The following is a 12,846-nucleotide window of genomic DNA, read 5'->3' as shown; positions in this document are numbered from 1 at the left end:
CAATGAACAGTTGCAGCTGCTGACGAACGTTCCCACTGTCCTTGGCATCTGATTCCATTCTTGGTTTGTTTTCTTTTTTGGGTTTTCCTGTCATGCTTTCACATTACATTGACAGATGTTTAACACATCTTCCTCTCCTTGTGTGCATATGCTGAGAGTGAATGCCCATGTCTAAGAGACTTTCCGGTTTCAGGCCTCTTAACTCCAGCTATTCCCTCATGTCCATGACCATATCTCATGAATGTTGTTTCGATCCACATGTCGCTCCAGATATCATTCTAGTTGCCAGATATGTCTCATGACATGATCACCTGAAGAAAGTGTTCATGCATTTTGATGGTCATAACTTCAGTGGACCTAGGCTAGAACAGATCCTTTCTCATGTTTCTGGCATAATGTTTGTTCAGCAGCAAAGAAGTACAGCATATTCGTTTTACTGCTTCAAGGTGCAGAGACAAGCCACTGCTCTCACTCTCATCATCATAATGAAAACATGCTTGATGAGAACACCTGCCCACAGCTTTGTGATCTTGCTTCATGAAGAGAGTTTGGAGTTCAAGCTGAATTACATTGCTATTGCTATTACCAGATCCAAGCACACTTTTCAAAATCTCTTCTTCCACAGGAAGAGGTCAGACAGGTTTCACCTTGGTTATAGAATCTTGAAGTTTATTATCTTCTCCCGGTGCCATCCATACAAAAGAGGAAGCTGAGTTTTGAAATGCAAAGTTTACATTGGCATATACAGGAGATAACAACACTAGGAGTTTAATTGAATTGCTAGGCTAGTTTGTGAATCAAAGTAACTCTCTTCAAATGGATTGGTTATGTATAATATGTTGACACATAACCTGTATGACACTGGATTTTAATGTCATTGTATTCCAATTGCGTAGATCGATGCTCAAGTCAATCACTGGATTGTCTGGCCCAGACTTAATTATTTACAGACCGCCGTCATATACATGATATAGCTGAGTGTGGCGTTAAGCAACAAACAACAACATTTTAAAATGGTCAACATGGTCAAAGAAGACAGAGTGTCATTAGTCAGTTTCATAATCTAGTTTATGTACTTAAACAAAACCAGCAATAAAAAAACACTGTATCCCCAAAGTCTGTGTTTTTGTCCTCTCTGTCGGACTATATAAACTTGTAATTTTTTATGTGGGTGAAGCTGTTCACTTTTCTGAGGACTTTCAAATGGGTAACTATATTGCAGGGATTAACCTCGTGAGAATCTTTAATTGTAGGAGTCCTGGTTAAAAAATGGTGGTTCCAGAGAAACGTCAGAAACTGAATATGACAATTCAAATAAAATAGCTTTATTCGTTGCTTTAATTTATATTTATTTGATTTTAAATTTAATATCATACATAAATTTTACAAAATCATGTTTGTTTTCAGAACCTTTCACCTATCTTGTCTGTTTTGTCATGCTATGTTGCATAAACTTGATCGTAATCAATATTATAAGAAGACCGTAATCTAACACAAGTGACCTCAAATTCACCGTTTGCTGCCATTAGTTAAGATTAGAAATGGAATTCCCAAACTGAAGCTGCAAGTGCTAGCACTAGAAGATCAAGAAGCATGGAACATTGAATTTCTTATAAGTGATAACTTATGTCAATTAATTTTTTAAGTGGTATAAAATTATGAAATAATAATCATTCCTAAACATGCAAACAAAGTTTTTATGTTCCAGTGCTTGCACTTTAAACTTTTTATGTTGAGGATGAAAAATTTCGCTTCTGGTAAAAAAAACCTGTATGTCTTAACGTAACAAACAGCTGATATTTCTAAGACATGTTTCTACATTGTAAGAATGTAAGATTTCAGATTTTTCTGTTCCAGATTCGGCACTCCCTGCTGTAAGTACACAGGATTTTTTGAGGTGTTTATGTGAGAAGATATATTTCGTACTTCTGGAAGTGACAATGTGTAGAATGAAGTGAAGGAACATGAAATCCAACAACAATTTCCGCGAGCAGGTGACCTTAGTGACTGGTTGGTTCAAAACTTGGAGTGAGTGTGAGCAAACGGTGGCCCTGTACTCTTTGTTGAAGAAGCTGACACCATCACAAGCCAAGTTCCTGGTGCAGGTGCTTCAGCAGTCTCTTGCAGAGTGTACAGAGGCAAAGCTGTTGCAGGAGAAGGCCAATGATCCAGGTACTTAGCATGTTTGTACTTTCCTCTCATAGCTGTGGTTCCTAAATGTCTTTTTCTGCAGTCTTTAGCATGTAGTTGTTATATTTTTTGAATGCTATATAACAAGTCATGACACGTCAATAAACCATATTTTCTATGTTACATTGAGTTACATCTTGGGACATCATATTTGATCGCTATTGGTTTATGTACGGGATAGCCCTTTTGAATGTTCTTGAAATACTATCAAGTGATAATGAAAGTCAATTCACTCTCAGGCCATACACTAAAAAAAATGTTTTATGACCATGATAACTCAAGAAGGGCAAGTGTGATGAAATTTGTACTGAATAATACTGATCCTTTGGGTGGTGTGTTTAAAGTGGTAACTTTTGAGCAACCTTCATTGATGGTCAAGGTCACTGGAATGGTCATTCGTAAGTAGTTCAGGATTCTTTGTGCACTGAACCTAACCCTTGCGTAGGTATATCATGTTCGTAGGTGATAGCACCCTTGTTTAAAAATAAGTTTTAAACTCAAAGCAGTGTCTGCTCTAGCTTAAATTTTCTTGGAGTCACTTGGACCCCTTCATTTTAAAACTAGGGGTCCCTAACAAAAATGGAGGGGTCCAATTTGTAGCATTATAATATGACATAAACAACAGAACTCAGAGGCTGTGAAAAATCAGAAACCTTTTCGCAACTGCAAAATATCAACAAACAGGCAAAGAAAGAGAAAGGTTCACATCAGGGCACATCCTGCTCTCATGACCAAGAGCATTAAGGGACAAACAATTTCTTGAAATGGAAATTTGATATTAAGGAATATTAGAATTAATTGATACAAAATTATCCGTGTTGACATCTAACTTAGTAAATGAAAAGGCAGTACACGGGTTATCAGCCTTTGGTAAGGGGTCATTGGGACAGACATTTGTGAATGTTTTTCTCTAGATCTACCAATGATTTGAAGTTTATGGATTCAGTCAAGTTCAATGGCTGTTCTGATGCTACTGTACTGAGTAGTGAGTTCATGTCCTAACTGTGACAATTACATCAATGAGTCATGACATAATTGGCATATCAAACGTTTTTTTTGAAAGAGTGTGTTCAGGATCCAGCTTTTCCTTGATAAATCTAGTCAACATACTTCGGGGGCTTTAATTAAATGTTTAAACATGTCAGTTACACTGATAACTGTTCTGGCAAAATGTGTTTTTCATTTCTTAATATAACTCACCAAAGAATGAGTTATAAACAGCTGGATAAGTCTGTTGTAGAATAACTAAATATTCATAGATAAATGTTAACAACGCTAACATTCAAGTGTTCACATTTATTCTTTATCATATACAGTATCGCAGTATTGGTAAATCTTGTGAACCACACACCCTATCGACTGTTTACTTATGCAAATCTAAGCACGATAGATTTCATCGCATGATCGAATATAGGACTTGTTGCGCTATGTCATTGTTACTTGCAAGTACACACACGTTAACGTTTTTATGATAGTTTCTGGGATGTTTTTGAAGTGGAATTATCCCCGCCTCCATTCGAAATTGATTAGAAAAGAACCCATTTGTTCAGACGAAGTCCCTTGACCCAACCTCGGTCAGATGCATTCTGATTATGCAAAATACAAAACAGGAAGTGATGTAAACCATATAATCCACACAGCCTTACTGCGGTAAGAATCGCTCATGACAGGTACTTTGTTTACCAATCTCAGCAAAGAAAATGAGCTTCGGTCAATCCTAATTTATGAGTCATAAAAGTTGAACAAAGAACAAAAACATTTTGCATATGACATATTTAATAAGTTTGTAAGTGTGCGCCATAACGATCCGTTATAAATTAACTACCACGATAATATAGCGTACCACCACCCAACACGGTCCCTTGATCCCTTGATATGCTTGGCTTTTTTTAGTTTGACACAAGGTCGTGATGTTTTCGACCAATCAACAAGCTAATAGAATTACGAATGTATCCGAGCGGCTTAATATGCTGCACCTGACTGGCTAAAGCAAACCTAAGGACCTTAGCAAACATTAAAAAATGCAAAACCGAAAAAGATATAGGTCAAGAAACCGGTTTGGGCATTTGTAGTAAGAAGGGAGAGGATAATGAAACTGGTTTGATCTAGCAAACGGATGTGTTAATCAACATGCTTCGCTGTCTTGTTTGGCAATAAATACCTTTACGCAAAGGCGTACAGCTTTGATTTACAATAACAGAGGCCATTTGATATGAAATTCCGAAATTAATAATGGTCCAGTCACTGCGCCACGAGACCCACACATGTCATGTTGGTGCGTTCGAACTCATATTTATGCGTCCAAGACGCAAGACGCGCTCTTCAGCCAACACTGCTCAAAGCGCCTTTAAAATTCAGCATCACAACTTCTCATGAAGATATTCTTTGCCTCAGGTCACATGGCAGTGACACAGGTACCTAGTTTTTATGAGAATCTGTTGGACTGGTACTTGTCACCTTTGGGTTGTTAGTTAAACCAACAAGCTAACTGACTGAGCTAAATGGAAACTAAGTCATGCCTAGTTAGCTTAAAAGTTTCCGATCATGAAAGGAAAGAGACAGACACTTACCAATTTCATCATGTTCATGAGTTTCGTGTGACTTCCGTCTTTGTACACTTGCATGTCGTCACGATGACATTTCGCACACTCGTCCTGTTCTGTAATAGAAAAAATCTTGGACACTGTAAGAGCAAAATGTAATGTGGATCATAGTAAGGAATGATGGAGGCTTAGGCTTCTTAAGCCACAAGAGTGAATCTGAGCAAATATAGCGAGTGAAAGTGGCTTTGTGGACCTTCCAAGACATTTCCTTCTAAGCAATATATATAGCCACTTCATCTGCTCTTACCAAAGTGGTAAATGCCTAAGACTTGCATCGCTTCACGCTTTCCTCCCACATCAAGCTGACACGGTGTGATATAACTGGAATACTGTTCAAAGCAGCATTAAACCCAACTTACTCTCTAACTCACTCACTGTGTAAGATGTGGGACCCCATGGTAGATTGATAAGGTTTGGATTGGCGAAGTTAAGATGTGTGCAGCAGCAATAAAAAGTTCTTGATAAATCATGACTGCTTTCATAAACCAGCACTTCACAATTGGAGGCGGTATTTAGTAAATGTATGCTGATTCAGTGTTATTGTGTGTAGAGATGATAGATCACTGAGAGCGGCACCTGTTGCTAGGGTGTCACAGGGCATTGTTTCATCATTGTAGCTTACAACATAATTTCACAAATTACTTCATTGGGTATTGTAATGCTTGTGGTACTGAATTCTGAAGGTATGCGAGTGATTGACTGAAGTTGATGGTCATGGTCATTAAACAAGAAGTGCACATGTATACCTTTCTTCTTATGCTGGACAAGCTTGAGGTTTGGGACTTTCTGGTTTAAATCATGTTGCATCAGGCATGTGATTCCCAAACCAGATTGATGTCATTGACTGGAAGTCATGTCTTTAGAGCAGAAATATGTTTTGGTTCATTGTTAACCGGAGGCAAGACATTTTAGTTTAGTCTTGTGTGAAGTAGTAGTAGGCTATATTTTCCTGAATAAGTGCTAGAATAATGAATGGAATTGTCATGTGACACATGTCAAACACACATCAGTGACACAATACTTGGGACTTGATAACATTTACTAATACATGATCATGATTAAAAACAGGACTGGCACCATCTAACTTCCAACACAACTAAATGGAGTTAAATTATTGCCTAAGTTAGAAGTAAAATGGGTTGCAGTATTGATTCTGTTGATGACTTGTCACTGGATGAAGTTAGTTTTTATCTTTTTAATTTTTTTTTCAGCTTTCATCAGCAAAGTGTGTTCTGAATCCAAGGAGAAAGCTATCGGCCACTTGCTCAAATATCTGCCTCTCTTACAGTCAGGCAATGCTTCTGCAAAGAAGGAATACTTACGCATCATTCCCGAGGTGCTCTCTCATGCCATTGAAAATGGAGTGAACATTGAGGAAAGTAGACAGCTCCTCTCCTACTCCCTCATCCACCCTGCCATCAGTGGGGAGGAACGCTTACAGTTCCGAATGTGGCTGGGATATCTGGAGGAGAGGTTTACATACAGCATCAGTCCAGCAAGGGGGCCAAGTCAGTCCCCACCCTTGGCTGTCACAGACCAGACAGTTACACTGTCCAATGGACCTAACAGTGGTCAATGGACCACCTCAACCAATCAAGACATTACAAGCATTGTGAATGGTTCAGATAATGGGGATAATGCTAGTAACAATGGGTATATTGGGAACAGTTTGGGCAGTCATCAGTCATTACGAATCAGCAACAGCCATGTAGGAGTAGTATCATCACCAAACAATGGTCATACAGCTCTCCATGCCACTTCCTCTGCACCACCTAACTTCAGCACACCACCAGTTAGTAACCAGGGTGAGTAGAACAAGTGTTTCCCAGTGTTACCATTAACTTTAGAAACTTAAAAATACCGTTCCTGTTTTTTTTTGACTGGTCACATAATAGATATATGATAAACATGATAAACCCTAACAGTAAGCACCTTCGAACGTTCATAACATTACAGCTTTCACTTTTTATTTCTGAACAAAGTTTCTGCTCTGTTCAAATTGTAGTATTTATATTCCAAACATCGCTGACATAAACTTTTTCTGCATCCTGTGTGCATGTACGTTCAGCTGGTATGCTACTGACTGGAATGGCCAAAGCAATCTGTGACAAGGTTGCAAAGTCAGGAAATACATCTGAATCATTATTGGAACAGAGTTTGTCCATCTGTCCTTCGAAAATTGGTGTCGCACATTCATATTTTACAGAGTTATGGCCCTTACTCCATGCTTTTCAACTTTTGTGCATACTGAGTGAATGGGGACAAGTTTTCTCAGCAACTGCTGAAATTACATGAATGAAAGTTTGCATGCTTATATAAGACATAGATGTCGAGACCAAGTTCGAAAATTGGCCGCGTCAATTAATTTTTTAAAGAGTTATGGCCCTTGCTCCATGATTTTCAACTTTGTGCATACTACATGTTCTATGTGAAATGGGGACAATTTTCTCAGAAACTACTGAAGTTACATGAATGCAAGTTTGCATGGTAACTAAGAAAAACTTGTCAAGACTGAGTTCCGAAATTGGTCCTGTAAAACATTTTTTTACCCTTGTCCCGTGTTTTTCAACTTAGTGCATGGTGTTTGCAGTGGGGACAAGTTTTCTAAGAAACTACTAAAGTTTTCAAGAATGAGAGTTTGCATGCTTATCTAATACTAATAGTTACTTGTCAAGACTTAATTTCAAATTTATTCTATTTCTTCTGATGACAAAAAGCAGCCATAGTGCCTATCTCTTCTTAGGCTTTATAGGGCTCTTTTTCATAGTTTTTGTTCACTACCATATGAACGAACAAACTTCTGATGTGGCTCATGGCGGGGATAGTTATAATGCTGCTATAATTGCTGTAGTAGGGACAGTCAGTTCGCGTTGTACATAGACGAACGTCTTCTGATCAATCCGGATGTGGGAATCCTGGTTCTCCATCAGGACTTTCCCAGGCGCCTGCTTTATCAACTGGGATGGGTGGTCAACGAGGCGAAGTCGTAACTTATTCCATCTTACTGACTCCAATTGATAGGAGACCCGTTTCAAACAGATTTGGACTTCCTAACAGTGCCATGGGACAGGTGGCTCAAGATACTGTACCATCTGTCACCTGCCCTTCGACAACCCCTCACACTTCACCAGTGTTGTTGGGATTGCTCACATCAGCCCAGAGGTCGATTGCACCTATGGCCGATCCAACGGTTTCTGACGCTCTACATCGGACGTCAGGACACCTACGTAGCCATCACTCCACCGCCTCACCTGCTGAAGCAGGGCACCACTCACACACACTCTCTACCCTACCCGAAGCCAGGAAGGTTTAATCTATACGCCTGGTTCATTTACAGACAGCATTAGACAAATAAGGCTATCGGCACGAGCTGCTATTGCTATGGCACATAGACCCTCGACTCAAGGCCTTTACGATTATAAGTGGCAATCATTTGAGACCTATTGTAAAGAAAAGGCTCAAGATCCCACTAAAGCCTCACCTCAATTCTTGGCCGAGTATCTCCTACACTTGCGTACCAAACGACACTTGAAAGGCAGCACCATCACTACATATTTGGTAGCTTTATATTCAGTGTTGGCATTAGCAGAGGATCGTAAAATGACCAAGATTCAGGAACTGAAGGCTTTGTTATGCTAATTTAGGCTTAAGGGTCAGAATGCCAAATTTTGTCCCCGTGTGTGGGATTTGAATGTGGTACTTCAATGTTTGCGTGGAACTCCATTTGAGTCCTCCATGCCACATAATTCTTCAACCTCACCAAGAAGACAATTTTACTCTTACACTAACCATGGCAGCTAGAGTGAGAGAGATTCAGGTGGCCGATATCACTTGTGTACGCTTTGAGCTGGGTACGCACCTCAGGTTATAGTGGGATTTTATAGCTAAAAACCAGTTGCCAGGACAACCCAGTCGGTCTTTCACTATCCAACCATTATTCCATTATGGGAGCGGAAGACAGGGATGAACTCGTATTATCATGATTATGCCAGGTGTGTGCACTACGAGTTTTCATCTGCTGCTCAAAGACTAGGCGTGGTAAGTGGAAACGATTTATAACCCTGTTTCTGAGATGTTCACAACCGAAGTCAGCTGCAATACCATTTCATTATTGTTGCAAGCTATCATCCTTCAGGCTTATGAGATTGCTGAGCCACTCTGCGCTAATATCAAATAACTCCCTTGAGATTCGGTGATTGACTGGATGATGGCTCTATACAGTAAGAGCAATCATGGAAGGATGTTTTTGGAGGGCTGACTCAGTCTTCACCAGCCACTACCTGAGGTATGAAGTATTTACAGTTTGGGACTGCTGGTTGTAGCATAGCAAGTAACCAATCTGCGACGCCATAAAAAAAAATTGAATCATGTCCAGAGCAAGCCTTACTCTTCTCGCATGGTTTTATTTCTTGCTTGTTTGGGGGCTTTACTGCGTATACACTATGATGGCTTGGTAACCCAGTTTCTTGACCTTAGCACACAGTATTGTCTTTTACTGTTTGTAAACCAGCACGTACTCCTACTCTCGTTACCTTTTCATGGACATGATTGGCTGATCAATTCCCGATCTGCGCAGAAGAATTGTGCGGTGTGGCTGACACGACTTTCAGTAGGGAGAGTTTTTTTGAGCAGATATCTGAAGGTATTCGTGCCTCAATACCATGGGATAAAGATGCATTAAGGAGTAATGCAGGATATTGTTAAGAAATCTAGTAAAATCTAGATACTTTTTATATTTGTATACTTATCCTGCATTACTACGTCTAGGGCCCACCAATCGCAGACCTGCCTCCCGAGGACATATTACGTGTGACGAACAGTAATATGAAGACATCAGTCATCTACCACTTCTGGTATGATGTGGCAGCTCAGCGATAGAAACAAACAGTTTTCATCCGCTAACTCTTAAAAAGGGCAAATTTCTACTAGTCCTTATGATACCATAACTATTGGGCAGTTTGGCAAGGACTATAGGACTAGTGCCAATTTCTACTGCTGCCTGAGCTAGTGATTGGAGGGTCCTGCATCTGAATGGAACAGCACTTTATCTTTTAGCTTCACTATTGTCAGATGGTGGCAGTGAATGCATTGAGGAGAAATGAAATGTACTAATCTAAAAAATATCTAGATTTTACTAGTTTTAATTAAGAGGTTTGTCAGCACTGATTAGTGTAACAAGTACGATAACAAGATAGAAAGCACTGGTAAGGAAGTTATTTATTTGTATATCTTTGTTTTGACCCAAATATAGGTAACAACAATCAACAAAACAACTTGCATGCACCTCTACGTAGGACATATTCAGTCACTCCACCTGTGGGCGTTCCAAACCCAGAGAAAACTGTTACTGATTGGTTGCGCACCAATGACAACCACCTGTCTCGGGGCAACTCCAACAACTCTACCTGTGAACATGCTCCCCTGTCCCCCCAGAGCAGCATCACCTCCTCGGGAAGTGGCAGTGACACCCACCCCGATGATGGAGGCCCCCAGCCTGTGAGAAACAGCTTTTTGGAAGATGGTAGCGGTATGAGAGGTAGGTTCAACATGATAATCAGACAATGTTATTGCCATCATGGAATCACATTGGAGTATAACTAACATTGATGAATAACATTGGCTACTTGGTTAACGCAGAGATGCCAACCATAACATTTATAGCATAATAGTTAAGATTTTTAGCCTAAAATTATGCCATTACGCTTGTTCTCCAAATTACGATTTCTGTCAGTTTTGTCATGATATATTTACATGCATAACATATCACGGAGAGATAATTGTAAATGCACTGGTGACATGAAGCTTTCTACAGTGAAACTAAACTGATCAGTGAGAGCAGCGGTAGAAACTAACATATTTAGTCCACCAGTCCTTATAATGATAACACAGACATAGCAAAACCCTTAAAAATGGCAAATTTCTACTAGTCCTTACATGTTATGATACCTTAACTATTGACCAGTTTGGCAAGGACTATAGGACGTTGGAGAGTCATGCTTTCAATCCACACAATCCATTACTCCATGATACAAGGTCTCTGAATGGTTGTTATGTTGAAACACACTAGTCATGTCAACAGTCGATGCATATACACTGATATTACTTCAGAACTCGTAAACATCACATTTTCTTTCTGAAAAACAGTTCATTAGTATTTCTTGATGACTTTTATGAATAAGTGGAGCATTGACCATGTGTTTTGCTCAAGTCAAGGCCTAACCAAAATGTTGAAGTGTAAACCTGCATCGTGGTCCTGTTAACATTACTCATGAAATTACACTTTTTTATTCCACTAATTACTCCAAAGCTTCAATTAGGGTTGACATCACTGATAATATTGCTTAGATATGTATTTTTTATGGATACAAATGATACAGGGTTCTGTTTTTTCTATGTCTGTAGTTTCGGTTATATCTCTGAGATTTTGTTATCTCTGGGAAACAGGTTAATAAGGTTCTGACTAAGACAACCTAAAAACAGTCTAGAAATAAAAAAACATCTTAAAGAATTATTAAAGACACTCTAGTTAAAAACTTAAATAGTGAAAATGCAATCAGAAATGTGAAACAACATTGGGTTACAGTTGGCAAGCCAGGTGAGGTTTCCTAATCTAGGAGTAAGGGTCAGTTATGTGTAAGTCTGTGATTACCATTGTCAGTGATTAGTAATTTAAATTAAATGTTTGTCCAATTTTGTTTAACTGAGAGGGTTTGTTGCAGAGGTTCCAGTCTGGCTGAAAAATCTTCGTCTGCACAAGTACTCCTATCTATTTCGACAGATGACGTATGAAGAAATGATGAATCTATCTGAGGAATGGCTGGAATCTCAGGTACACTGACAAAAATCAGACATGTGGTTGTTGCAGTCTCTGACATACAACAAAAGTCTCCCGAGTCGAAAAACATGTTTTCAGATCAACAAGCCCAACTGATAATATTCAGTAAATCAAAAAGTGTGTGGCCTATCGAAGAAAATTGTTCAGAATAAAAACTGTTCACGCATTATATTTCAATATAATTTCTTTTGACGTCAATACACCTGGTCTGGTGATGCTTCAGCTTTGATATCCCTGTGTGAAGGCCAAGTTTTCCACATATGACATCACAAAAAGATTTGAATGATGTCAACAATGTCATCTGGATGACTTAAACAATAGACCAGTGCACGTGAAGTGATATTTGCCCTAATGCACATATGAATTTTTATGAACAAAGGGTAATAAATTACTTTGCCCACTTGTCCGAAGCCCAAGACAGTTCGGTGTAGTAATCACAGCTAATAATAGTCCATATAGGATCACATGAAATGGACTAAAAATGATGTTAAGAGCCAAGTTCAGGCTACAAGACTTGTATTTTACTGATAACTCAATATTTATTTTATAATTGGTCAGATTTATAGAGACAGTATTTTTGCACAAATTTTACTTTCATAATGACTGTATTTTCAGAATGTGACAAAAGGTGCCCGTCATAAGATCATCCTGAGCATTGCCAAGCTGATAGAGAGGCAGGATCTGCTTCGGGCACTGGAAAAGGTAAACATTAAAATGTTAAGCCTAACACATTTCACCTCCCATTTTGTATTGTTTTAATTATTTGAATCTTATATTCCCATGAGGGATGGCTCAGTATGTATATTTTAGTATGTTCCGTATGTACTTTATTTTTTAGGTGAAACTATAATAAAATATGTCTGTCTTAATGTCTGTCTGTCCCACTTAGTCATGTTCCGATGAGTGCCTATAAGTACTGCTAGTGATGTTTGATTTATGGATTGTAATTACATGGTTGATTTGTTACCCAGTACCAATGTAATGATCCATTATGAGTTCACTGGTACCTACCATGTCCAGAGTGAAGAACATCATCAGACCAAACAGTTGGAAATGTTTCAATCATAAAACATATTATCTTTTGTTTTTTGGTTGATGTTCACTACATGAATAACTACAGTGCATGCTGCCATTTTCTTGACAAGGTGCAACCTTAGAAAGCTGCCTGTAAAATATAGAGAAATGGGGCAATGGGTTTTATGTTTGGTGAGACAAGAG

General features: G+C 38.9%; 1 protein-coding gene across 8 annotated transcripts in view; it reads left to right on the top strand.

Annotated features, from left to right (window-relative positions):
* The window catches only part of LOC124149745 (protein Smaug homolog 1-like), an 89,743-nt gene that overhangs the window by 12,858 nt on the left and 64,039 nt on the right, over positions 1–12,846 (top strand). For all 8 annotated transcript variants that reach the window (XR_006863149.2, XR_007223105.1, XM_046521504.2 and 5 more), the window contains exons 2-6: positions 1,858–2,172; positions 6,005–6,598; positions 10,045–10,329; positions 11,513–11,622; positions 12,244–12,330. Coding sequence is in view for 6 of the 8 variants with exons in the window: in XM_046521504.2 (XP_046377460.1) it covers positions 1,965–2,172; positions 6,005–6,598; positions 10,045–10,329; positions 11,513–11,622; positions 12,244–12,330 (1,284 nt within the window). In the remaining 2 variants the exon portion in view is untranslated. The remainder of the gene's footprint in view (positions 1–1,857; positions 2,173–6,004; positions 6,599–10,044; positions 10,330–11,512; positions 11,623–12,243; positions 12,331–12,846) is intronic.

Source organism: Haliotis rufescens, unplaced genomic scaffold (assembly GCF_023055435.1).
Source record: "Haliotis rufescens isolate VD_foot unplaced genomic scaffold, xgHalRufe1.0.p SCAF_3, whole genome shotgun sequence".
In the NCBI taxonomy this organism is placed as follows: Eukaryota; Metazoa; Mollusca; class Gastropoda; order Lepetellida; family Haliotidae; genus Haliotis; species Haliotis rufescens.
The sequence above is the reverse complement of the archived record's forward strand: the minus strand, read 5'-3'. Positions and strand labels throughout refer to the sequence as shown.